The sequence below is a fragment of the Tetrao urogallus genome (assembly GCF_951394365.1).
Source record: "Tetrao urogallus genome assembly, chromosome: 17".
In the NCBI taxonomy this organism is placed as follows: domain Eukaryota; kingdom Metazoa; phylum Chordata; class Aves; order Galliformes; family Phasianidae; genus Tetrao; species Tetrao urogallus.
In genome coordinates, this window is record NC_136830.1 from 10,076,169 (window position 1) to 10,102,976 (window position 26,808).

A 26,808-nucleotide genomic window follows, 5' to 3' on the forward strand; every position below is an offset into this window, starting at 1 on the left:
CAGTCCAGGCACCACAAGTCCTTCCCAGGTGCCCAGCTCCCCATTACGGCACCGTCTGCGTGGGCACCACGGCTGCTTTGGGCGGCTCCAGGGTGGCTTCTCGGCTCTTCTTCCTGGGGGGCTTTTTAATGGGTGTCTTCTTGGCCGTCTGCTCGCCCAGAGGAGCCGGGTCCTGGCCGCTGACCGCGGTTTGTTTCTCCACCCGCCTGGGTTCGCCCCCAGCCGCCGGCTCGGCCGTGGCGGGGATCAGTTTCTGCAGGTTGGGAGAGGTGGGCAGCAGGGGCTTGCTGGCCTTCTGGCTGCTGGCGGCTGCCGAGCGCTTGGCTTTTTGGGGTGGGGTGGGCTTCTCCCGCTGGGCCCCCACCCCGTTGGGCCGGGCGCTGCCCTCCGCCTTGTTGAGGCTCTGAGTCTTTTCCTTCAGCTGGGCTGCCAGCAGCGTGGCCGCCTCGGAGGCCAGGTGGGGATGGAGAGCCTCGGAGCGCGGCTTGCCGGCACTGGGGCTGCGTGGCGCCTCCCCGGCCCGCCGCTCTGCATGGAAGCCGCCCATCTTTTTGAAGGCGTTCTGCACCGCCCCGTTGATATTCTCCATCTGCTCTGAGCTGGCCTTGCTCCTCTGCTTGGGTTTTGAAGGCGACTGGGGCTCTGTGGCAAGGTTGGCTTTGCCCTCGGGGACACCGGGCTCCTTGGCGTGCTTCTGCGGTCTCTCCTTGCCACGTGTGCCACCACCACCCTTCTCCTCTGCTTTGCCATGCACACCAGCCGACGTCTCACTGGGGCTCCTCTTCCTTTTGGCCAAACCTTGGCTGTGCTCAGGGCTGCTGGGCCGGGCGGCCGCTGGCTCTGGGGAGCGGCTGGGCAGCGAGTTGGACTGGCTGGAGTTGTAACGGCTGTGGATCCAGGATACCTTGGGCTTGGTGGACGGGTCGGGAGGACGGGGCTTGGTTCTTTCTGGGGACAGCGCTGTCTCCTCCTCCTCCTTGGAATGCTTGGAGAGGCGGGCGACCTTGGCATAGAGCGCGGCGCTGGCCGAGCCTGACCCGCAGGATGAGCGCTCGCTGTCCGAGGACTTGAGCAGGGGTGTTTCGCTGCTGTCGGCATGGAAGGCCTTGACAGAGCCCGTCTCCTTCAGGAAGCTGTACTCGGCTGCCTCCTCCCCGCTGGCTGGGGCCACGAGCTTCTCACCGGGGCTGGAGGACGGTGCTCTGTCCCTGCCGTCACCCACGCTCTCTGTGGGAAGAAAGCATGGATGTGTCATGAAGGTACGGAATGGTTTGGGTTGGAAGGGAGTCTTAAAATGCCACCCAGCCCAACTTGATCCCGTTGTTAGACAACTGCCTCCAGCTGCCCAAAGCCCCATTCAGCCTGGCCTTGAGCACCTCCACTTATAGGGTTTCTCTGGACCCTACGCCACTGCCTTGTTGCCCTCATGGCAAAAAAAAACCCATGCACAGTGGTGGGATAGAGGCAAAACTGGGCTCCCCATTGCCCTGTCTCACCTGGTCCCTCCCTACCTCTTCTGCATGCCTCCAGGTCCCCCTATGCCACAGGACCCCCACCTTCCCCATCGCAGGGCCACCTCCAGCCCTCGTCCTTACATGCAGCACCCAGGGAAGCACCCGTGTGTCTCACCTTCATGGGGCACGCAGTACACTGGCCCCTCATCCGTGGTGTCAAAGGAGGAGAAGGAACCACGGGATGACCAGGACGGGGAAGGCTGCTCCACCACTGAAGGTGGCTCGATGAAGCTGCAGTTCAGTGTGTTCTCCAGGTCGTGGTGAGCTACTGCCAGGGCAGGAAAGTGGCCATCAGCCAGTGCCTGCCCTGCTGGGGCCCAGCCCTGCTTCACCCACCCTGGGATGAGCCATGGTTGCAAGCAGCCACGCTCCCCACACACAGCACTGTGCAGGGGATAAAAGATCATGGAGATGTCTATGTGAGAGGGAATAAACCTGAGACAGGAACGGACCAGCAAGACGAGGGGACCCTGTTGTATAAGGGATGGGGGAGGATGCAGAGGCTGAGAGAAACTCCAGAGCCAGAGCAAAAGCAGTGGAGATATTTAAAGAGCAAATGGCCCAGAGTGGGGGAGGCAGCCACTCCGGCATGACTTTCCTTGTTGTAAAACCCAAAAAGAGAAAATCAGAAGCAGACCGTTGGAAGCAGATGAAGCGCACTGCTTCCTGCGAGAAGGCGTGACGGGGTGCTGGGACTTGTGGCCACGCGGCATCTCCAGGACTTGAATGGGACCAAGGGGATGGCTGGAGGAAGAGGAGCACCAACAGCAGCTCCGAGATGTGCTGGGGCTCCTGCCTGCCCCTAGCAAAGCAGGGCTGCAGGTCCCTGTGCTGCCAGATGATGATGGATGGATGTTATTTCTCCAAGGCCAGCCCCAAGCGGTCGGAGCCGTTGCGTGCCTGGGTCCCTTGTTGCCTGCTGGCACGGATCCCTTTGTTCCGGGGTCCTGGGTGGCCTCGCTGCATAGCCCCAACCCCACAGCAGGTTGTAATGCACAGAGCCCTGGAGCTGGGGCCATCCCCTCCCTCTCCTCTGTGTTTACACAGCGCTGCTGGGTGGGAGCCAGCTGCTGCGGGGCGGCTGCAGGAAACGCGCACACAGCCCCATTGAGCCCCGCGCACACAGCCCCCTCTGTCCTCCTCCCCGAGCCCTGCTCAGCCCCTTCCACAAATACGGCCCCTGTTTGGGTTGCAGTGGGGATGCTTCCCTGGCCCTGGGGCGCTTTGCATGGGTTTGGGGCCAGGAGAAGCACAGCAGGTCGCACACGTTGGCCCTGCTCTGCCCCTCGGTGCCTCACCTACGACCTTGGGCATCTTCTGGCGGCGCAGGGGAATGCGTGGCAGCTTCATGCTGATGCGGCTGAAGCGCCCACACAAGCGTCTCGGAGGCTTCTTGGCTGCCACCGGGTCCTGATTTGCTCTGCAGGGAAACACAACGACCCCGTCAGGGCAATGGTCACACCGGGGCCATCGATCGTGGAACCATGCATCGAGCTGGAGGCTCAGGGATGCTGAACATGAAGAAGGGTTTGGGGAAGAGGCAGGACAGAGAGATGCCACAGCAGTGTATTCCCCATTGGTTTTGCCCCAGCGGAAGCCCAGGATGGCTCAGGGCAGGGGTCAGGGCTGTTGCCAGCCGTGTGCTTCAGCTCGCCTTGTGGCAGAGCCAGACCGTGCCCCAAACACCCACAGCTCCCATCCAGGCCCTTGAATCATATGATTAACTTCAGAAAACATAAAAAAAATAAATAAAAAAATCCCAACCCCAAACAAACACGTGGCTTCTCTTTATTTGCTCTCTGGTTTTAAAGTCTCTCGGGGATGAGCTTTCATGCAATTATCCGCAGCCACAGCAGCAAGAGGCTCTGTGCAGCAATGCCACTCAACCTGTGTGCACCCACGGCCACTGCAGTACCCCTGCCACAGCCCTTCCTGGCACTGGGAACGCTTTGGGACAGGACATTGAGATGGCAGTTGGGAATCTGGGCACCCTGCAGCGCCCGAGGAGAGGAAACTCTTTGGAGCTATTTCCCATGCAAGACTTCTCCGAGCAGCACTGAGTTTGGGAAGTGGCTCCTTTTATCTGCGGCATAATGACATGCAGCCCACAGGCTCTCCAAACCAGATGTGCTGGGCTGGAGTGGAGCTGGCACGGCTGCAAGCAGAGGCTTCCGGAAAATTCCTGCACAGCGGCCGGCGGCACGAGGGACGGCTTTTGTGCAGCTGGTGGAGCTCCCCCAGCCCCTTTCTTCCCAATAAGCAGCCATCCCCATCCCCATCCCCACCCCCACCCCCATCCCTGTCCCCATCCTCATCCCTATCCCTACTCCTGTCCCCATCCCTATCCCTTGTCCTCATCCCTGCAGCAGGGACTGGAGGGGCTCACTTTGTCCTGCAGACCCTGCAGCCCAGCCCCGCTGTGGGAGCTGCTGTGCACACTCCTGCCTTCATCCCCGCGCCATTTTGGGGATCGCAGCCATAACTCAGCATGCTCTAGGTTTCCCTTTGCAGGCTCCAGCCCTGGGGACCCACTGGGTCCCAGTGAGGTGATAGCCAACAACAGGGACACAAAGCCAGGAGGCATCCCCTGAAGTGCAGGGTCCTCCTGCTCCCACCCTGTGCTCTCTTTTCCCCATCTTCATGAGGATGGGAAACTGCCCCACATCTCCCTTCTGTCCTCCCCTTTCCCTGCCAGCATCCACTCACCCGTGCCCTTCATCCTTCTTGCGGCAGACGCAGCAGCAGCAGAGCAGCGACAGCAGGAGGATGAGCAGCAGCGCCAGCAGAGCTCCGGCCCCAATCACCCCCATCCGTTGGTTGGCCTCTGCAAGACACAGCGTGCTCAGACACCAGCCACAGGCATCCCAGCACCCCAACCCTACAACTCACCCATGTGGCAGGCGCCCGTCAGCGGGTCGCAGGCACCGTCGTGGCAGCTGCAGGCTTGAGCACAGTTGGCTCCATAGTGGCCGGGCGGGCAGGTGAGGTTACAGCTGGAGAAAGGGTGAGGGGTGAGGGTGGGGTGATGCATCCCGGGGATGTTCCCTGCTCTCCTTTCCCAAACTCCTTCTACTCTGGGAAAAACAGGTGACACAGCGCTGGATTGCACTGACAGCATCCCCATGGGGGACTGTGCCATCTTCCTGCTTGTCCCCACGTTTGCTGTCTCTGAGAGCCCTCCTCCACCCCCACGTGCTGCACAAGGCTTTGCAACGAGGCTTGTAGCACTGCGGTGACAACGGGTCACTAACCCATCAGCAGTGCCAACCCAGCAGAGCATCTGCACCGGGTCTCAGCTCAGCACTGCTAATGTGATGTGGCCATGTGCCCCATGCGTAGCCAGCACACACATGGAGCCCTTCCACTGCAGCCCATGAGCTTGGAAACCTCTCAGCTCACTGTATGTAAGAAGGGAGAACAACTATGGCCGAAGTGCCCTCCTTGCCAGGGCACAGCCTCTCAGCTCAGCACTATGGAGAGGAGCACAAACCAGGGCTGGAAGGTGGGCAATGCGTTGGGCACCACCCAAAACAGCCCAGGCTCTGGGTGCCCTCCCACTGAGCATCCTGTCCTCAGAGTTCTGGGGGCAGCAACAGTTTGGGATGATGCTATGCGGGACCCCACTGCCAACAGCATGGGCACTGGGATGGATGCAGCGGGGCTGATGGCCCCGAGCCCAACACCAGCTGCTCCCAGCTGGCAATGCCGTGGCCCCGATCCCAGCCTCTCTCTCCTGGGGCTGCAGCTGCTCCCTTGGCTCAGCCACATTTCACGCTCTCTGGTTTTCAAAGCACCGCCGTGGCTGAGCCACGTGCCCTGAACTCCCACAAGTAGCTGCAGGGGGATGCAGGGATGGGAGCAGGGATATCTCCCAGACAGTCCAAGCTACACCCATCAGCTGGACCCATATTTCTACCCCAGACGGACTGATTTCAGGAGATACCATGGGAATGATGTGGAGCAATAGAGGGCTTTATGCCCACTGCACACATTTCAGCAGCCTTCCCTCCAGTGCTTCCAGCCACTTTCCTTTCAGACAGCGCTTCTGTTTCACGTTGGGAGAAAGCAAAGGGGACGAGCATGCATTAGGACAGGGCCTGCTGCTGGTTGGAGATGGGCACAGCCAAAGGGCTGGGGGGCTTTGGGCTCCTCCTGGGTGAGCAGCCCCCAGTGAGAGCTGCTGCTGGGAGAGGGAGCACCACACAGATGCCATACCCGTGAGGCTATGTGCTATTCTGGGATGTGGTTTTCTCTCTGTTTTCAGCTAGAAATTCCACCCTGAACTTGGGGGAAAAAAAAAAAAACACACACAAAAAAACTGAGTTTTGTCAAAGGCATTTGTTTTTGCCAAATGGCCATTTCCTAAAGCAAAATCCTTTCGTCAAGAAACCCCATCCGGCAGCTCAGCGAGAGGCACACGGTGGCCCTGCAGAGCGCCCTGCTGAGCTCAGGGGGATCGGGTGCTGCCGCCTCAGGTTTGTTCGGAACCCCCACCCCAACCAGGGGCAGGAGCAGACAGGGGATGGAGGTGATGCCAAGCAGTGCTGAGTGCCCGGGGTCCCGCAGCAGTTTGCTTACTATGTGCCGTGGGAGCCGGCGCGGCACAGGCAGCGTCCCGTCTCGAAGTGGCATTCCCCGCTGACGCAGTCGCTGCAGACGAAGGCACAGTTCTCCCCATACGTCCCGTTGCGGCACTTGGTTTCACACCTGGGGAGAGGTGAAGGCAGCTGAAGCACCAGAGAGGGGATTTCTCATGGTGCCCCCCACTGTGCCCATCCTGGTCATCCTATTCTGTTTCCCATTTGTTCTGTGCGAGGGGATGGGGCTGGGTGTTGTCGGCCCCATAAAGGTGCTGCAGAGCCTCAGACCCAACCCCAGGTGGCTCCAAGAAAGTTTCAGAGTTGAGCCCCGCTGTTTGTTAAGGTCACTGAGCGGATAGAAGCACCGTGGCATTGTGCATCGCATGGCCCCATGTGCTTGGCTTTGGGGTCCCTGAGGCTCCCTATGACCCCATGCCAGCAGGCTCAGCCCATTCCCGCTGCCCCAGCTGTGCACCCACTCCCAGACCCCATGCAGGGACGCAGCACTGCACCAGCATGCACCAGCATGCACCAGCATGCACCAGCTGGGCCGTGCAGCACTCACCTGTCTCCAATCCAGCCGGGGTTGCAGTGTGAACACTTGCCATTGATATGGTTGCAGGTGTGGCCATCCTTGCAGGGGGGGCAGAGCTTCTCGCAGCCCTCCCCATAGAAACCAGGCGAGCAGGGCTGGTCACACTTGGTGCCATTCCAACCCGCCTCGCACGTCAGGCAGCGCCCATCCGCCACGGTGCAGGGCTGCAGGCTCTTGCACTGCCCGCACCTGCAACAACCAAGGGACACGTGGCACATGGCACCCCACAGCTCCCACCTCCCTCCTCGTGCCCCAGCACTCACCTCCTCCTGCAGCCTTGCCCATAGAAGCCAGCTGGGCACGGCTCACGGCAGTACTTGCCGCGGTAGCCCGGCTCACAGGTGCAGGTGCCATCCACCTGGTTGCACTTCCCCTTGTAGCACTGGCAGTAGCGGTCACAGCGGGGCCCAAAGGTGCGCTCACGGCACTGGCAGCGCCCGGTGAACTGTTCACAGGGTGAGTTGTTGCAAGAGCATTGGTTGTTACAGCCACGGCCCCACCAGCCCGGCTGGCACAGGCAGTTTCCTGTCTGCTGGTCGCACTGGGAATTGTGGCTGCAATAGCAGGAGCTGGAGCACTGGGGACCCCACCAGTTGGGCTCACAGGTGCACTTGCCCGTCTTCTGGTCGCATTTGCCGTGCTTGCAGAGGCAGATGTTCTCACATTTGGGGCCCCAGCGGTTGGGGTTGCAGGTGCACTGACCCGTCACATCTTCACACTGCCCATTGGGGTGGCAGCTGCACATCTCCTTGCAGTCGGGGCCCCAGAACTGACGGGGACACTCTGCAGGTGGAACAGCGCTGCAGTCAGCCATGGGTGACCCCACGCAAGCGGCACCTCTTGCTCCTCTCCATCCCCACTGCTCCTAGCACGCTTAGGTGACAGGCTCCCTGTATGAGGTGGCCCACCCTGGGGTGCCCCAGTGGTGCCACTGGTACTCACTGGTGTCGCAGTTGGCACCGAAGTAGCCGTGGCGGCAGCGGCACTCGCCGGGTCTCACGCACACCTCGTTCTCCTTGCAGGTGAAATTCCCTTCGCAGACGGCTGGGCGGATGGAGCGACAACAGAGCGTGAGGACACGGCTGAATGGTCCCCACTGTGTGCCACCAGGCTCATCCCATCCCTGTCCCCAACCCCCAGAGCAGGGGACGGGGTGCATGGTGGCACCACGGGGGTCACCGAACTGTGACACTGCATGGCGATCACAACGGTGATGCCACCATCCTCCTGCCACCATCCCCGGCTCCATCCCTGCCCCAGCCCCCTACCACCCTGCTCTCCCATCCCTGTGCTGCAGGCGAGATGTGGGACGTGGGACAGGGGAACACAAGCAGCCACCAGCACAGCTCCCTTCCTTCTAACCTCCCTATGGAGGTGCTGCCCCAGCACCCCCAGCCCACGAGTTCCCCTGTGCCAAAGGGGAGCGAGCTCTGGGGCATGGCACAGTGCTGGCCCCATGGCCCCACAAAGTGCCCTTGGCCAGCAGGAGAGGGGGAACAGAGCACCCGCACCGAGCGCCTTACCTGGCCGTTGTTAGACCTACGGTGATGGGGACTATAGAAAACCCTAAAATAGACAGATGGAACAGGTTAGAGGCAGTGAGTCTAACGGTTAGAGCAGCCTGGGGGAAAGTGGGGAGAGGAGATGGGGACAGTTTGCTGCGGGACCATCCTCCCCCGCTGAGCATCCTTCTCCCTTCCTGCACCAGCTGCATGCAGCGAGTGGTTATGAGGGCGCATGCAGGGTGAGTTAGTTGGTTATGGGGTCTGCAGCCCACCGGCTGCCTGGGCACCACTGCCACCCCAAACTGAGGGGACACACAGGGTCCCCAAATCCTGCATGGTGGCACAGCAGGGGCTTCCCTGGCTTCCTGTGGGCTCGGTGGCACCGGTGCCTTTCTGCAATGGCACGTGGCTGTGCCTTCATCCTCTGCCACAGCCCTCCAGCACTGTGGCAGCACGCAGGGGTCACCACACTGCATCTCGTGTCCAAGGGCTGCACCCCAAGGCGAGCTGGGGTGCACTACACAGCTCCAGGGCTGTCTCACAACCTCAGCATTGCTGCTTACCTATCAGACACTCGCTTCCTTGTTGCCTCCATCCTGGGCAGCACACGAGCACCGAGGAGCTGCAGGAAAAATAAGTCCACAAATGGTTGGGATATCTGGAAAGCTGCTGTCCTTCCTGGAAACCTGCCAGCGATGCTGTGATGATATCAAGAACCAATTCTGCCATGCAGATGCTTGGCGCGGGGTACCCAGCTCAGCGCAGGGCTCAGCAGAGAACAAGGAGGAAAACAGCAGCAGTGCTGGGCATGGGACGACCGTACCCAACATCTGTGTGCCCCACGTGCAGAAAATGGCTTGGATTATTTTACCACCAGATGTGATTTAAAGGATAGACTAAAATGAGCGTATTCTTAACCAAGGCATTGGAAAATAATAGATAGGAGGGAGGAAAGCCTGGGCAAAGCCAAGGAGTGCTTATGGGAACCTACAGATGGGTTTGGTGCCTGGCATCGTGGCAGCACGGGGATGGCATCCCAAGGTAGGATGGTGGCATCTCACCCCATCCCCTCTCAACCACTACAGCCCTCAGAAGAGGGGCACAGGGACACCCCATGAGGAGGGGACGTCCTCTTCTCAGCACAAACCCATCACATCCTTCAATTTGTGCAGCTTTGCCCGCACAACTGGAGCTATACCCCATGGATGGGAGCAATCCCGGAGGCTCTGGAGCAATCCAAAGGCATGCTGCAGTCGAGGAAAACTTGACATGGGCTGGACCAGTGGCAGAGCCTGGAATGCAAAGCTTTTCTTTTTTTTTTTTTTTTTTTTTTTCCTTTATATGTAACAAATGCAGAAGAGGAGGAGGAGACAGCGAGGAAGTATTCGTGAAACGCAGCGCAGTCACAGGACCACGTCTGGCTGCCAGAAGGAGCTGCTGTGGGCTGGGGGGTAGCAGGGAGCAGCCCCCGGTGGGACACGGGCTGGGCCGAATGGGGCAGCACCAACATGGGAGCACCGTGGCCGCCTCTCGTGGAAGATGTTGAAAAATTGGACGGGAGGCAGAAAGGAACCACAAAAATGATTCAGGGCCTGGAAAAAATGCCTTGCAGCTGGAGACCAAAATAGCTCCATCCATTCCGTCCGTCAGTGAGATTACACAGCGCTGTGATTGCGCCCAGGGCTGGAGCAGGGGCTGTGCCCTGGAAGGGAGATGAAACACACAAGGAAAGGCAATGGGGCACCAATCAAAGCTTCTCCGTGCGGGGACAGGAGGACCCAAAGTGAAATCCACCGGGCTCCATGGGTTGAAATGTGCCATGACGGAGCGTGGGTTGTGCCCGTGCGGTCTCATTCCCCAAAAGCCCCATGAGCTCTGCTGGGGATGGGTGGGAAGGGGGTCATCCTGCCCAAGGAAGGACCACGGCGCCCATAGCGCTGCACTGTGACTGAAGCACCATGAGTGGGTCCTTAGGGCAGCCCACACGCAGCACTGGGATTAAAGCTATCTCCTGGCAGATAGCTAATCGCCTCCGCCGGGCCGTGTCCGACACCTCCCCGCTCAGCCTCCCCTCCCTTATCAGCTGCTCTGACAGCAAACCAACGCGCTCAGATTTCAAAGCTTGACCCACCTCCCTGCACCCCACAGCACAGCTGGGACCGGGGCTCAGCCTCAGAGCATCCTTCAGGTTGCCCACGGACCCGTTGCTACCCTCGGCACATCCCTTCTCTTTCTGTTTTACTGCCTTTTCCCCTCGAGAAAGGGGAAAAAGAATCACTTTGCCAAACTGATGGGGATTTCACTGGTGCAGATGAAAAGGAGCGCATAATGGGGCAAAGCCCGAGCTGCCCCTGCTCCTGGGAATTGTCTGCATCCCACTGAGCATCCCACGTCCTGCATCCTGCTGAGAGTTTGGGAGCTGCACAAACGGATGGAGGTGAAAACCCCACAGCCCAGAGCACCGCTGCCACCTGCTCCAGCTGCACGCCCATCCCAGTGCTCACACACCACTGCCCAAACTGGGGAGCAGCATCACCCTGGCGCCGAGCCCCTTCTTTCTCCACACCACCCGTCACTCGGTGCCTTGTGTGGCAAAAAGGAAATTCTTCATACAGGAAAAGAATGGCCAAAGGAGAGTTAGGGAGACAGCAATTCCCACACACACAGCGCCTGCGCTCATCACCCTGCACCCCTGCTTCTCCAACAGAAGGGGGACATGGTAACTTAACAAGAGCTTTGAGCTCAAGAGGAGCAGTCACATTTAGCACACAGCAAAACCAAACAGTTCCAAAGCACATCCCTTTCTCCTACCCTATGCAATCCACAGAACTGCATGGACGCAGCTTCTTGGGCTGGCCCCAAGGGTCACCACTTGCAGCCCCACTGCCACCCCAAGCGACAGCTTTGCTGGGCACCGGTTTTACAGGGGGATGTGGAGACCCGGTGCAACCTCCCTCCCCCCCTGCCGAGTACTGAGGCTGTGCTGCTCTGGCAAAACCTCCTTCGGAAACTGTAATTTGAGGAGGGGGCACCAGCGCCCCGCGGCCGGGCTGAATGGAGCCATTATGCGGCCTCTCCAGCGCGCAGCACATGTTTTCCTTGTGGACTTTCCTGACCTCACGGGCGAGATGTAAAAAGGTGCATTTATGGCTTGCCCTTCCCCCCATCGCCCCCCCATATAGGGGTCTCTTCGGCGGGATGAGGCAGCTTTGGGACCACTGAGGCCGAGAGGGGAAAGGGAGGGGGGGAACAGACAGAGGGCGACCCTGGGGATGGCACCTTTGCTCTGAAGCCAACGCCAAGTATTGTCCCTGTGCTGCCAACGCGGCCGCCCCGAGCGCTCCGGGAGCCGCTCCAGCGGGGGACACCCGCAGCATCCCGCATCCCACTGCGGGACCACACCCGGGGCGCTCAGAACCGGCTTCTCCCTGCAGGACCGGCGCAGGGACACCGAGATCTGGACCCGGGATACCAAAATCCGGACCCGGGACACCGAGATTCAGAACCGGGACACACAGCTTCAAACTCGGGACATCAAAAATCCAGACCCGAGACAGCAAAATCCGGACCCGGGACACTAAAATCCGAACCCGGGACACCCGGTTCCATCTCCCCCCGCCACGATGGGACCCATCGCCCCCTCCCCACCGCCCCGCACCGCTCTTTCCCAGGCCCGCGCCCTCCCCCCCCTTCCCTTCCCGGCCGCCCGCCCGGCCCCACCTGCCCTCTCCTCCCCTCTCTCCTACCCTGCAGCCCTGCACACGTTCCTGCCCCGTGGGCTCAGCTCCTGCGCGGCTCCGCAGCTCAGCACCGCCAACAGCAGCAGCGGCACCGCGGCTCCTTTTGGGCGCGGCGGCCGCAGCCCCAGGGCCGCCATGGCCGTCGGCGCGGCGGGGCCCGGCCCGACCCGGCCCATCCCATACGGGGCTCGGCTCGGCTGCGCGGTGCCCGGTGCCGCCCTGCCCTGCCCTGCCTTGCCCTGCCCCGACGGCCGCTCTCGGCGGACGGAAACTGCAGTGCGAGCTCCGCGCCGCCGCCACCGCCGCCGCCGCCTCCCCCGCGCCCCTCTCGGCGGCGGCGGGAGGGGCCCCGCCGGCAGCCAGGAAATTCCGCATTGGTTCCCCTGACGGCGGGCCAGGCTCCGGGGGCCGCCGCCGCCGCCTCCTCCCCGCGCCCGACCCCGGCCCCGAGCCCCGACGGCAGCGGTGTGCGGGCTGCGGAGCGGCGGTGCGGGTGTAGAACGGCAGGATCCGGAGTCCCGATAGCCCCGATGGAGGCTGTGCCCGGCTCCGGCAGCCCCGAGCGGTGCCCGCAGCGGCAGCCACTCGTAACTCCCTCAGAGGGACACAGTTAGGAAGTGGGGGGGCTCATCGAGCGCTTCTAGCAATCCCAAATCCCTCGCGTGGACGGGGGACACGCCGAGCATCTGCCACGTGGTTGCATAAACAGTGTCCCTTGAATACTACAGAGCATCGCCGCTCCGTGCAGGACCGGCTATCCCGGGCGCTCGGATCGATGGTTTTAATAGGAATGGCTGTGTTCTCTCCTGCCGAGGGGCTGCGGGCATCTCTTGCATTGCTGCCTCTGAGCACCGCACGCCTCCAGGAGAGGATGCTCCGACCGCATCTGACGGGAGAGAGCCGGGGCGTGTCCCGAACACCGCGAGTGAAGAGAGCGGATGAGCAGCTGCTCACCGCCGACTCCTGGATTTATCACATTCTGGTCCATGGAGCAGCGATGCCACAGCACGGAGCAACCAGGACCTCCTAGGGCTACTTTCCCACGGAGCTGTGTTGTCACCAGGTCACTGATGGGGACCCGCGAAGCAGAGCCATGCCTGGAAGCTGCTTTCACCCTGTCCCTGTGCACGGGCAGATCGTGATGCGAGCAGCCACGGGTGCAGAGGGAGGGGCTGAGTGGTGGCAGCCATTGGGGACCGATGTCACTGCCCTGAAATAACATGGATGGGGACACCGTTCCCGAGCTGCACTCAGCTTCCTCCTACCCTGTCTGTGCAGAAACCATCTCCCAACTCCCTGGGTGTTACAACTGTCACCCACCTACTTGCCTTCCCTGACCTCAGATTTCAAATCATTGAGCACCTCTCTCCACTCCTGCCATGTCCCCTGTCCCTGTATCCACAGTGCTGGCAGCAGATCCCTGGCCCTGTCCTACAGGCAGGATGGATCCATCCATCCATCTGTTGTGAACCCTGCATTCCCCAAGAGGCACAAGGACCCTCAGGCTGCCTGCAAAGCAGGGCTGCTCTGGTGCCCACCCTCAGAGCTGGAGGTGATGCACACCCCACGGACATCAGCCACAACTGCTCCTATTCTCCCTCTGGTCCCAGTGAGGTTTTTGCCTTTAAGAGGAGCAGCACTGGTGCTCCACGAGCCCACCTCAGAGCTCTCTATTCCAACTCTGCAGTTCCTTCTTCAGGCTCTGGGCTGGAGCTGCACTGCCAGGTGCTTTCCTCCCACTGAACCATGCTTTGGAAAACACCAGCAAAAGAGAAAGAGAGGAACCCCAGCATTATAGCATTTCCAAAGACAAAGCAAAGGAAAAATACGCTGTTTTGTCAATGGTTCAAGAATTCCCTGCAGCTGTTTCCCGGGGAAGGACCGTGCCGTGGCCCCTGGGGCACTCAGCACCATCCGGTGGGGACACAGCCAGGCTCTGCCCCTTGGAAGGAGCCCTGCTCACGTGTGCTCGGACCTCTCCCAGCATTGGAGTACAGCTGCTGCGATGGCTGCTGCACAGTATGGGCTCTCTGCCTCGCAACTCCCCCTGCTGCTGCATCCAGCACCCTTGCGAGAAAGCACACTGCAGCTTTGGCTGGAGCACCCCCCAGCCTTTGCTATCAGGAAAACAATGCAGAACCCAACGCTACCCACAGACTCGAGGAACAAGAGCAGCAGTGCTTTAATTGTTGTAATTTGCTGCAAATGCAGTGATTGGCAGAGCTGAGCTGCAGCCCAACTCCTGGACTCCTGGCTCCCTGACCCCCAGAACTGCCCTGGCCTCATAGGGCAGCACAGGGACATGGCTGAGCAGATCCCATCCCCATGATAGGTGTCCCAGGGCTGGCATGGTCACAAGGCACTGAGAGCTTTGGCTCTGCCAAAGAACAGCAGAGGGACATCACTTGGGGCAGCTAGGCAGCCCTACAGTAGTGGCCTCCAGAAGGAGGATGTAGTTCTACAGCAATGAGAGAACGTCTCCCCCTCAGGCAAAGGCCTCAGGAGGAAAAACAGCAACACAACAAGGCAGAGGAGCTGGGTTAGTGGTTAACACGAAGGCACAAGAGCCCCACTGCTGGGCACAGGTCCTGCAGGGGTCAGGGGTTGGTGCTGAAGATGGTGCCTGCAAGAAGTCGCCGCTTGAACTCCCTCCAGAGCAGGTCCCGCTCCTTGTTGGCTCTCTGCATGAAGCCCCTGTTCTCCTGGGCACGGCGGGACAGGTAGGGCAGCACCTCATCCACTGGGCCATAGGGGACGTACTTGTAGACAGGGAAGCCAGCCTGACCTGGAAGGAGAGAGGGAGAGCATGGAAGTGCCCCAAAGACCCTCCAAGGCACCATTGGCACTGCTGTGACCAAGGGCAAGGATCCAGGCATAGCAACCCAGAGCACACCAGGTAGCAGTGATGGTTTCTAGACAACCAGGGCTGGGGACACAGGGATGTCCCATTTGCCAGCCCAGCTCCCTGCCTCTGTGTGTGGGGGAAAGTAAGGCGAGCCCAGCATGTGAGGGCTGGAGGATGGGATTGAGCAACCCACAGGAAGCCTGGGAGCATCTCTGGCCAGATGGAGGGAGCCTGTCTGGGACAGCTGGGGGGGGGAAAAACACAGCAGCCTGTCCCCTCCCTGCTTTGCACAGGGATTTGGGAAAGTGCCAGAGAGAGAGTGCCGAGGTCACCGGCAGCCCTGGGAATGCCAGCAGGGAGGGCCGGGCCAATTTAAGAAGCATTCAAATAGAAACATCAAGTTAACACATTTTTCCAGCATGACCAGAGGAGGCTGCAAACCCAGAGCCAAGCCCTGCTTACTGGGGGAACTCCAGGACAGAGCAGCATCCATGCTGGACAGCTGCCCAGTCTGCCTTGCACTACTCCCCTGGCCTTGGGTTCTGGAGACCAGAAGTCCTCAGCCAGTCTGCCAGCAACCCACAGCCTGGCTCCATCTTGCCTTCAAACCCCCCAGCAGCTGCTCAGGGAAACCTTGGTGTGACAGTGGGACAGGAGCCCTCTGCCACATCCTGCTTGCTCCCAGGTGCTGATGCTGAAGCACTCACCTAGGGGGAAAGTGATCTGGTCACACATGCCCAGCAGCTGCCCAAAGCAGACCTTCTTCTCTGAAGGATGGATCCCAAGCTCCATCATCCTGCAAGCCAAGCCTCGATGTTAAGAAAAGAGCAGAGACCCTTTATGTCCTGTGTGTAGAGCAGGGACTGGGCACCCCACCAGCACCCACCTGCGCAGGGTAAACTTGACAGTGTCCTCATTGTGAGTTGCCACCATGACGTTGGCTTTCCGGCTGTGCTTGATCTCCTCCAGCACATAGTCCAGGCACCTGCAGCAGGGGGCTGCGTGGTGAGGCTGCCCCATCACGCCGGGGAGGAAGGCAGGAGCATGGTGGGGGCAACCCCTACCTGTGATACATCTCATTGGTCTTCTCATAGGTGGGGTTGATGGGATCCTCGTAGCCAATCTTCGCTGCTCTCTCCCTCTCCTGATCCATGTAGGCTCCACGGACCAGCTTGGTGCCAAAGTGCCAGCCTTCCCGGCGCGACAGCTCCACGTCCACACTCACATTATCGTAAGCTTCCTAGGCAGAGATGGCCCAGGGTCACCAAACCGGTGCCACCAGCCATCCCAAAGCCACACTGAACTGCTTACAGCATCACCAATCCGTGCACTCCGTCCCCTGCCTCACCTTCAGGTAGCACTGGTGGGTGTTGAAGATGACGGCCCGCTCCCTGTTGAAGCGGCGCTGCATCTCCAGGGTGAGACGGCTGATGGCTGGCTGGAAGTAGCTCTGCTCTGCATCCACCATCAGCCTCACGCCCGTCTCCGTGGCTCTCTGTGGGGTGAAGGAGGCACAGAGGGCTGCTGAGGCTGCCTGCCATGTGTCCCCATCGGCAGCAGTGCCTGTCCCCACCTTCCCTGCACCTTGGCAAGGACGTCCATCCGCTGCAGCATCCGTTTCATCTGCAGTTCCTCCTCCTCGGTGAAGTGTGAGAGCAGAGGCTCCAGCTGCCTGGTCTGAAACGAGAAGAGCCCATTCAACACTGCCTGGCACAGCAGCACTATAGGGGGGCAAACATCCAGGGGAGCCCAACCCCAAGACCCCCCCAACCTGTGCTGCACATGGGGCGCTCATCCCACCAGCTGCATGCAGCAGGTCAGTGTGGGACTCCAGAAGCCATGCAGAGCCTGAGGATGGCAGCCTCACACCCCAGGACAAGGATGAGATGTCTCACACTGGCAGTGCCCACACTGCTGAGCTGCTTGGTGGGCAGAGCCTGGCTGAAGCACACACACACACCTTGATGTTGGGGATGAGCAGCAGCTTGGAGAGCTTGGTGCGGCTGTCAATCAGGCTGTTCCAGTCCAGAAGATCCACAGTGCTGTGGGTGGGAAGTCAGCTGTGTGCTGATGGCAGGGTCTCTACCAGCTCCCACCCCATCAGCAAACCAGCTGCAAGTGGCACCCTGACCCAGCTTGTCACTCCTCTCTGCTTTGAGAGCCCTTGGTTGCCACAACAAGTCAGCGGTGACTTTTGGAGACCTCCCCTTGCTGCTGCCTGTCTGCCCAAGGTTGTGGCGGGGCCCAGATCCCCCAGCACCAACCACCCCACAGCACCCTACAGGCTGTGGACAACTTACCCACTCTCACCCACGTTCTCGCCTGTGAACCAGTGCTGGCTCTCCGCCTTGGTTGCGATGCCGAGCTTGGCCAGGGCTTCCTGCCACCAAAAGGAGCATCAAGGCACAGCCAGACCCCACCAGAGGTGTCACAGTGCTCCAGAACCCTTCCTGCAGCACATCCCTGACAGTCAGACTCTCCCTTCTTCCCCTCCCAGCAGCACAACCTCACCCCTCGGATATCACCCTGCTCACCTGCAACTTCTCCACCTCCAGCCTCATCTCCAGCGCTGCCCGTCCGCCCTGGCCCTGCTCTGCAGCCATTTGGTGGAAGAACCGTCGCCACTTCACCAGCACCTCTGAGAACTGCAGCTGTGGGGACAGAGCTTGGGGTGAGCTGTCTGGGTTCAGAGCCCCAAGGGATCCCTCCAGAGCCCCACAGACAGACCCTGACCCCATAGTGTGAGAACATAGCCTGGTACAAAGCATCCATATTCTCACATTGGGACCCTTTTGTGTGCTCCCAAAGCTTGTGGCCATCTCCTAGGTGGCTTCAGGCACCCCAGAGCACCCATTGTCCTCCATCCAACTCAGCCCATCCCACTCACCCCCATGGACACTCACCAGGAACTGAGGTCTACCCAGTGCTGTCAGCTTGATGGCCGAGAAGCCGTCCTCTGAACTGCCACCTGGAAAGAGTCACAGGGGCAGGGCTGGCTGGGGCAGGGTCCCTGGTGTCTCCAGGCACACAGGGACACACTGAAGACTTACTTGATGCATCGATGCAGCGCAGGAAGGTCTCCATGTGCTGATCACACTTGGCCTCATCGGCATAGAAATAGGTGCGTGCACTGATGACTCCATCACGGCGATCCCCAAAGCCACGATGGGCACGGAACTGCTTCTCCCTCTGCTCTGCTCCTGGGTTGGAAGAGGGCAGAGATGTGCCCCACAGCCCCTGCTGAGCCCTACCAGCTCCTGCTTCCTTCCTCACACCTCACAAGAACCCCCTGAGACCCCATTTGAGGAGGAGTGGGGTCAGCTGAGAACCTCAACGTTCCTCCTCCAACTCATGAAGGAGGAAGGAGTCTTTCCCCCAGGTGCCTGGAGCAGCTGGGCCTTCAGCCAGGCGCTATCTGCTGAGAGCAGGAGAGGCCATCACTCACCTCCTGGCTCCTTCTCGGCTGCAGAGGTGCAGGAGCTAAGAAGAGAAACAGGGAAGGTGAGGACAAGGCCAGCAGCACCCTGCAGCCACGCATTGGTGGCCAGGGCAGCCCCAAGGCCTGGCACTACACCCTGTTCTTCCCTCACCATCCCATTGCTAACAGGGCCAACACCACCCTGTTGGCAGCTCAGGTGCCCCAAATCCTCTCACGGAAAGCAAAGAGACTTCGATACCCAAGACAACATTTCCTAAGGAGCAGACAGGGAGGATGCTCTGGACCTTGGCGCATCCCAGCCCACCATGGTTGGGGATGCACACCACATGGCAAGGACAGGGCCATCTATGGTGGAGCTGTGTGTTCCATCAGGTTAGATATCAGGAAACATTTCATCTCCAAAAGAGCAGTGATGCACTGGCACAGCTGCCCATGGAGTGGTGTGGTCACCATCCCTGGAGGTGCTCCAGAACCGTGTAGATGTGGCACTGAGGGACATGGGCAGTGGGCATGACAGGGGGGAGTTGGTGTTGGACTTGGGGATCTTAGTGATCTTTCCCAACCTTAACCATTCCATGATCTCTATGGCCCTCAAACTGTGGGAGCACCAAACCTCATCCCAACACCACACTATAAAGCAAAGAGCTTGAGTAGAGCGGGTTGCACCAAGCCATGGGTCCCACAGCCCCACTGCCACTCAGCTGCCCCGCTCCACTGCATGTCAGCACCAGCCAACTGCTTTCAAACAAAGCTCAGCCCCAGCCCCAGCCAACTTGGATGTAATTTCAAGCCTGAGCCTTTTGTCACAGGGAGCAGGGAACTGACAGCTTGGGCTGGTGCCCAAGTCATGAGTTCCTGCTGAAGCTCGAGGAGCTAAGCCTCCTCGCTGCCCCACAGCCAGCCCACATACAGGGGCCTGATTCAGGAGAGCCATCTCCTCCCAGGAGATCTCTGCTTGGCACTACCCCAGCATCACTGCCCCAAATTAGCCATGCCACCAGCGCAGGAGCCTCACCAGAGTAGGTAGCACCCACGTGAGAACCCCACGACAGGGATTAGGAGTTGCTGGAAGCACAAACAAAGCCCTTTCCTCCTGCTGGAGGCTCCCTGGGGCAGCTCAGAGCGCAGCAAAGCCTCATGTGAACCGCAGCTCAGCGGGAGCCATGCCACAACCTGCTGTGTCCTTGGCTTCTGCTCTGTGACTGCGGTGCTCCCAGGACAGGTCAGGAACCTTGCTGCTCCAGAACAGGAAAGAAAGATGCAATAGCAAAGCCCTGATGGCTGCAAGATGCTCTTGGTGCAGGCAGGACAGTTCTGCAGCCCTGAGCACACCTCGATCCAGCACCTGTATGCTGGGGACAAGCAGCACTGGCACAGCCCTTCTGGCTTACGCAGCTCAGTTATCAGCAAACACCCCTTGAATTTGAAGTGTTTTGTGTTCCTGAAGACAAACACACCCTTTCCAGCAGCATTCCTGCTGCATGACTGCACTGAACCCCTCCATCCCGGGGGGGGGGGGGGGGGGGTGTTTAAAGCAGTGCCATGGTGCTCACTTTATTGTTCTACATCAAAACAAAATAGAGGAAGCTCTTTCCAGCTGAAGAAATAGCCCCTTCCTGGATATCAGCCGCTCTCTTTGCAGTGCTAGTTTTGGCAAGCAGAGCCATTCCCACAGCACCCAAATGCCACTTAGCCCAGCTGAAGTAGCTTATTCCAGACCATAGGGGGCAGGAAGCATCTCTGAGCACTGCCCAAGTGCTCCTGAAGGCAAGGCAAGCATTTGCAAGGCATGCTCAGCCCTGTGTAAGCTCTGAACACACAGGTATCACCAGCCCTGCACAAACCAGGCCCTACAGAATGCTCCAGTTGGGTGCAATGAATCCAAAGATGCTTCACCTGCAGGATGCCCTGGGATCAAAGTGTGAAAATGAGCAGGCACCATTCTGCTTTGTCAAGGAAGAGCCAATGCAGCGATGCAGGGAGCACCAGCTTGCTGGATGGCTGTGCATGGTGATGTGGCCAACACTAGAATTGGGCTTTCAGGGAGTTTTGGATCAGGTTCAGATGCATTATCTCAGGAGAAGCATAAGGGTGCCCTTGTCAGAAATAAGCTGCAGGTGGCAATGCATTTTAGGCTAGAGGCTGCCATGAGCCTGCTTGCTTTGCCCCATCAGCAGGAGGTGGGTCTGGCAGAGAGGACAAGTGAAACACAAAGGAGAAGCTGTTTCTCAGTGACCACATTCAAGGCAAGCCTTGTGGTCACAGGAAGCCCACACTCAAGCTGTGGGCAATATCTGAAACTGCTTAGGAAGGAATGAAACGAAGCACTTGGCAGAGAATCCTGCAAGCCTGTACTCCAGCACACAGCTCCAGGACTGCAGCAGCACTTCCCTGCAAAGGCCAAACAGAAAGCACCCTAATGTGCAGCATGCCCTGGCACCTGGCTCCACTGGGAATGAGGAACCCTGCTGCAGGGGAAGGAGCCTCCCTGCCCACATCAGTGCAACCCCACCTGGTTCCTGACGCACTCTTCCACTTTCCCCTCCCAGGGAGCAAAGCCCCACCTGCCTGCATCCCACACCCACCAGCACTGCCTGCAGGGAACCTTTCCCTGGCTGTGCCAACATGACCCGGCTGCAGTGCTCAATAGTGGCACCTGGAGGACACCTGTGACAAGCTGGCAGGGTGCAGAACAGCAGCCCGGGCAGGGCAGGACTGAGCTGGCTGGAGGCATGCCAGGACATGGGTTCAACCTGTACCACGCTGCTGCAATCACGAGGAGCATTTTTGGGGGGAAGCACAAGGGCATTTCCACGCAAGCGTGCTGCTAGAGGCTTTGCACAGCACTCCAACAGCAGATGGCATCAGGAGGCTGCAGACACGCTGCCTGCAGCTGCTTTGTGCCTCTATGGCTGGCTCAGGCAGGGTGACAGTGGGGGGGGGGGGGGGGGCACAGAGCTTTCTGGGTGGGAGCCCCATGGCGGCAGCAGCCCTATAACCTGCACCGAAGGGGGGGCGGGGGGAGAGAAGTGGGCAGCAGTTCTGGGAAAGGAGGGAAAGAATGCGTGCAGGCAGCTTTCAGTGCTAAAGGCAGGAGCACTGAGTACGGGCACAGCCGGCACAAGGACAGCAGAAACGGCAGCGCGTCACCTCTCTCTCCCCCCCGTCACCCCCCCGCCCGCGTCACGAGCTGCTTACACTCCATTAGGATGCCGAGCACGGCTCGGATAGCAACTCGAGCCACGGCTGCGTGCCCGGGGAAGCACATAGGGATCAGCTGCTGCCGCATCACCGCCAGGGCCAGCAGCGTGGTTATAGCTGTCCGATAGGCAGCGCTGGGTGCGGGGCAGAGATAAGGCTGCTGGAGGGGGGAGGGAGGGAAGAGGGGGGGAAAGGAACACCTGCTCGGAAAGGAACACGGAGTTTCGGGAGGTGTTTTTAGCACAGCAGGACATCGCAGCTGCGTGCCATTGGGAGAGATAAGGGGGGGGGGGGGGGGAGGAGGGGGCACAGTGACAGCACCGCGTGTCGTTAGCAGGAAAAAGGTGAAATACGGGAGGAGGTGAAATACGGGAGGAGGCTGGGAATGGAAACAGAGGGAAGCGGGGTGGGAATTTGGGGAGCGGACGGGAAAAGTCGGGGGCGGCATCGGGGGGCGATGCCGGGGGTCGGGGCGATGCCGCGGGAGGCGGGGCGGTGACGCACGGCGTCCTTCAGCCAATAGGAGCGGGGGGATGGGCGCTCGGAGCCAATCGCGTCGCGGCCAACTCCGCGCCGCCACCCCCCGCAGCCCTCCCGCCGCCCCGCGCTCACGCCAGCTCCTGGCGCTCGGCCCGAGCGGGGCTCAGGTCCTCCTCCACGCTGTAGTCCAACACGGCGCCCACTCCGAAGGCCCGGTTCCGCCGGATGAGCGGTTTGATGGCCTCCTGGTCCTCCCCGGCCACGAACTGCCCGTAGAAAGTCATCTTCATCAGCCGTTCGAACAGCGCCTGGCCCAACATCCGCTTCCCGAACTGCAATCAGCTGCGGATGTCGAAACCTCAGCGCCGGCACCCGCAGCCCCGCATCGCTTCTTTCACAACCCCCCCCCCACCCCTCCCCCGGTTCCGGGCACTCACCTCTCGGTTGTGCTCCACCAACGGTCCCACAGCGCAAAGCCCGAGCACCAGCAACCCCCGCAACAGTTCGGCGCTGCTTTTGCTGCGGAACGCCTCTTGCGGTCCCCAAAATCCACGACCGGAGCCGCACCCCGTGGCGGTACCGGCGGCGGTACCGGTCTGGTTCCCCCCTTCCCGTTAGCCGGTAACGGCGGGGCGGCACCGCGGGGAACGGAACGCGGGGCGCCCATGCGGGAAGCGGTAGCGTGGAGCGCCCGCACCGCACTCGGTAGAGCCATGGGCACTGCGGAGCCGCCCGCCCGCAACGCCGCCGCCTTAAGTACGTCCCGCCCGGCACCGCCCCGCCGGGTTCCCGCAGACACGGGCCCGGGCTAGGGGGCCGGCTTTCCGCCTCGTGTCCTGCCCGCTGCTTCCCTTCGGAACTGGGAAAGGTTGGGGTGGGGGGGGGATTGGAAGGGAGCCCAGTGGTCCTAGGGGGGTCGGTGCGGTCCCAGCCCCTCGGATCGGGCTAAAGGGCTCTCTTTAAGGGATCTCCGAGCCCACGCGGCCGTCCACAGGAGGATTGTCGCCTCCGGTGCGGGATGTCCCGACATCGGGATGGGTGTCAGTGCGAGCCCCGCCGGTTGTTCCTTTGGGGGTATCGCCGAACCTGGGTCGGGCTGCTCTCTGGCTCCGTGCAGCCCCATTCTTGCGGGTTGAGCCTCCCCCTCCACTCCCCTCCGCCCCCCGCCGTCCCCCGCCGTTCCCTCCCCGCACTCCCCACGCCGGGTTCCTGGCAGCGCAGCAGGGCATGGGCACCGCTCCCCTCCCGTGTAGGATCGCGCAGGAAGCCAGCCAACCTCCTGCCGGCCCCAAAGTGCCATCTGGCGCCCGGCGATGCTCAGCGCAACCTGCGGGCTCGGCCGATGCTCCAGAAAAAGGGCCCGGAGGCAGAGGAGGCAAAATGTTGGCGATGAAAAAACACCCGTTTCCTTCCCTATAATCGTTGCGTTGTGTTACTGCCCCAAAGTGGAATAATCCGCTCAAAGCTGCGATGTGAAGCCTCAGCTCTGAGTTTTTTCTGTGTTGTTTTACTCTCAGATTTGGCCACAAAGACCAAGGTCTAAAAATGAAAGCCAAAGCATTCCGATGGAAATGCAGATCCGGGTGCGTGTGGCGGGATGCTGAGGTGTGATGCTCACAAGCACCCGTCCCATCGCTCAGCAGTCAGCTCGGGGCTGGGAAGTGTCTCTTATTGATGGTCTGGGAAGCCATAAGATGCGAAGGAACCAATCTGAAGACAAGACAAATAGGCGAGAAGGGGATTTAGTGCAGGAGGAGAAAGGCGGTTTGGAAACGGGAGGACACAGCATGCATATTTCATGGGCTGGTGCTCAGCAGAGAAGCTTTCTGACACAGTGAAAATAACAGATGGCAACAAGTTACAGCAGCCGCTGGTGGCACCAGGAGGGGAGACTGGGGAGCTGGAATTCACTGCTCCTTGGTTCCAGTGGTGGTTGGCATCCAAAAAGTTGAGGTTATCCAGCAAGCTGAGGTTATCTTGTCCTGATCTGCATTGGAGCCACAGCTGGGATGCTGGGCACGGTGCTGGGCTCCCCAGTGCAAGGAAGCCCTGGAAACGTGAGAGAGTTCAGCAAAAGGCTGTGATGATGATGAAGGACCTGGAGCACCTTTCTTACAGGAGACCGAGAGAGCTGGCCATGTTCAACCTGCAGATGAGGGGGCTCTGAGCATCCCCTCCGTGTCCCTCAGTACCAGCAGGGAGGTACAGATGGTGCCTGGCGCTGGACAAGAGGCCATGGGCACCAGCTGGGACTCAGGAGGTTCCCTTTCAACGTCAGCAGCACCTCAGTGTGGTGCGGGTGGCTGAGCAGGTTGCACAGAGAGCTGGTGGGGTCTCCTTGGAGATCTTCCTAAGGCACCTGGATGTGATCCTGGGCACTGTGCTCTGTGGCTGTGTGGACAAGACGATGTCTAGAGGTGGCCAAAGGTTTTGTCCCCGTGCTGGTGGCTGTAGTGTCGATGCTCCATGATATAGGGCCGTGTCCAGGCAGTGGGAGCTTCCAGGTGCTCATCCAGCAGCCCTGGGGGCTCCTGCACCTCCATGGGGTTGCAGATACTGATGGGATTGGGGAATGAGGTTATACAGGGCTGATTGCTAAAATAAAGCAACATGTAGAAAAGCTGGAGCACCCATTGTGTCACTGACTGTGGCCTTGTCGTCCTCCCCCATCTCCATCCTTCTTCACCTTCATCCCACTCTCTTTTCCCCCCAAACCTCCCATCATCCCTGCCCACGGCCCCGAGGCCCCACATGGTGCCACATAAGGGGCTGCTGGGCTGAGTCAGAGAGTCCCTCACATTTTCCACCCTCCTGGATTGAGGGATGAAGCTGAGATGGCCGTCTGGTGAAGGTGAGGGGTGGAGGGTGGGGTTAGAAAAGGGAGCGAATGCCTGAAGCCATTTCTCTGCACTTACAGCCTAGAAATGAATGCGCTGGAAGATTTCTGTAGAATCGGGGTCTGGGGAATAAACTTAAAAGGCCTTTTTCTGGGCTGCCTCCTGTGGCAAGGGGTTGTTTACTGAGCTGGGATGCCAGAAAGCCTGGAAGGGAGCCAGCTGTGTTTTAACCCGTCCATCCTAAATGATTCAAACACCTCATGCTGGGGAAGATTCCTGCGAAAACAGCGAGGGAAGGGAGAGCGCCGGGGGTTTGGGGCAGCTGGATGGGAGCTGGGCATCTTCCCGTAGGTTTGCATTGCACCGTGCAGCCCCTCGCAGGGTGCGGAGCCCCAGTGTGGGGTGTGTGCAGCATCCAGGAGCAGCCAGGTGTTGCTGGGCTGGGGGACAACAGCCATTTCCAGGCTGAGGCAGGTTAACTGGAGCCACCTTTGCCCTTGAGAATGGGGCTGTTCCATATCGATGAACACGGCGTCTCGTTTTACTAAAAATACACCCTTAATTACGGTGCCTCGGAAGCAGAGACGTGGCTCAGCAGAGCCTTATTGATCTGAGGGCTGCTGCAGACACAGCAAAACCTTTGGGCTCGCAGAGCCTCGGTGCCCACCACGCTCATCTGCTGCAGGGCATGAATCGATGCCTGGCATGCAGCTGGAACTGATGAACCCCCCTAACCGAGTGCTACTTGGTTTGGCTTCTTAACTTGCCATATATTTAATTGAGAGCAGGTAGTGCTGAGTGGCCCTTGGGCTGCTCTTCCAGTGGGAAAAAAGAAGAAAGAAAATGTTCCCTTTCCTCCTTTCACTATGGGGATGCCTGCAGTGACAGGGGACAAGCCATTCTGTTCTCTTTTTGCTGTTTTCCTGCTCTCCTTCTCACAGGCAAATGCTTTGCAGGAAACTTTGCACTTTTCTCATGTTCCCACTGTCACAGGGGAGTGACATTCCTACAGGAGCACGGGGCAAAGAGGAGCCTGGGATGGAGCCCGGGATGGAGCCCACGTGCAGCAGCACGGCTGGCAGTTGCCCCCGATCTCACATTGGAGTGGCTGAGAACTCAAATCACCTCTCCATGTCACCAGCCTGTATTCTTCAGGTTTTCCTGGGGACGGGGGAAGGCAGCACTCCAAGCCCCTGCTCCACAAGCTGGCAATGTGACGGCTTTCCGCCAGAGTGACTGATTTTGTATTTTCTAACACAGGCCAAACAAAGCCATTTTCTCTCATTAGAGGTGCTGATACAGCTGGAAAACAGCGAGCTCTTTCACTGTGAGCTCCCATCCATTTGCATCTCCCACAGCTCCCACAAAACACCATCCTCCGGCAGACCTCAGGGTGTTTGCTTGTCCTGGGCTTCAGCGCTTCTTGTGCCCTGGCTGCTTACACTGAGACTTGGAAAGAAAAAGACTCGAGGATGGAAAATATCAACCCTAAAGGGTGAAGCGGGACAAGATCCAGGCAGGACTTGGCAGGCAGAGCTGACAGCGGTGCCGCCGCTGGCCGACACTTTGGCTTCTGCTCTTTCGGGAACCGCTCTGCGGCTTTGCTCCATCCGGGCTACGTTCCACGCGAGGAGCGGGGACGGAAGCACGGAAGGGGTCGCGTTTCCCTTCCCGGCCCGGGGGACGAGAGGGGTTGGCGGGCGGTAGGAGCGCGGTGTGGCCGCTCGGTGGCGCTGCGGCTCCGCCCGCCGGGACCGGCTTTGAGAGTGGGCGCCGGGCGGAGCCGTGGCGGAACCGGCACACGGGAGCCCACGGTACCCTCCGTTGGGCACGGGGATGTTTTACCGACAGGACCCTAAAAACAGCAAAGCTGTGGGGTTCCCGTATTGCTGAAATGGCGAATGTTGCAACCTCAGAGCGGCTTCTCTGCTCGGAGCCGCCCGTCTCCCACCGCAGCCCCCCAAGCGGAGCGCTGTGGTTCCTTCAGTTTTCTTTAAAAACCCAAACTGTCCGCTCACAGGTGCAGAGCCAAGGTTCTGCCAGCAAGCCATCCTCTGAATCGCGCCGTCTGC

At 59.9% G+C, this 26,808-nt stretch overlaps 2 protein-coding genes across 2 annotated transcripts; both read right to left on the reverse strand.

The window, feature by feature from the left end:
* Positions 1–43: 43 nt before the first annotated feature.
* SCARF2 (scavenger receptor class F member 2) lies at positions 44–12,486 on the reverse strand (the record flags this gene model as incomplete). The annotated part of the gene is given in 12 exon segments (XM_079543702.1): positions 44–1,227; positions 1,630–1,782; positions 2,813–2,934; positions 4,221–4,338; positions 4,404–4,507; positions 6,093–6,221; positions 6,660–6,878; positions 6,953–7,472; positions 7,632–7,733; positions 8,758–8,816; positions 11,941–12,179; positions 12,181–12,486. Coding segments are annotated over 12 exon segments (3,078 nt in total). The 5' UTR covers positions 12,310–12,486.
* A 2,045-nt stretch (positions 12,487–14,531) lies between these two features.
* Positions 14,532–22,204, reverse strand: PRODH (proline dehydrogenase 1; the record flags this gene model as incomplete). Its single annotated transcript, XM_079543867.1, has 13 exons — positions 22,032–22,204; positions 18,225–18,259; positions 17,830–17,979; positions 17,683–17,747; positions 17,314–17,430; positions 17,080–17,159; positions 16,740–16,821; positions 16,364–16,456; positions 16,128–16,274; positions 15,844–16,019; positions 15,666–15,764; positions 15,487–15,575; positions 14,532–14,719 (listed from the first exon to the last, which is right to left on the reverse strand). The coding sequence occupies exons 1-13, from the start codon at positions 22,187–22,189 to the stop codon at positions 14,532–14,534; spliced, it is 1,479 nt and encodes a 492-aa protein (XP_079399993.1). The 5' UTR covers positions 22,190–22,204.
* Positions 22,205–26,808: the final 4,604 nt, after the last annotated feature.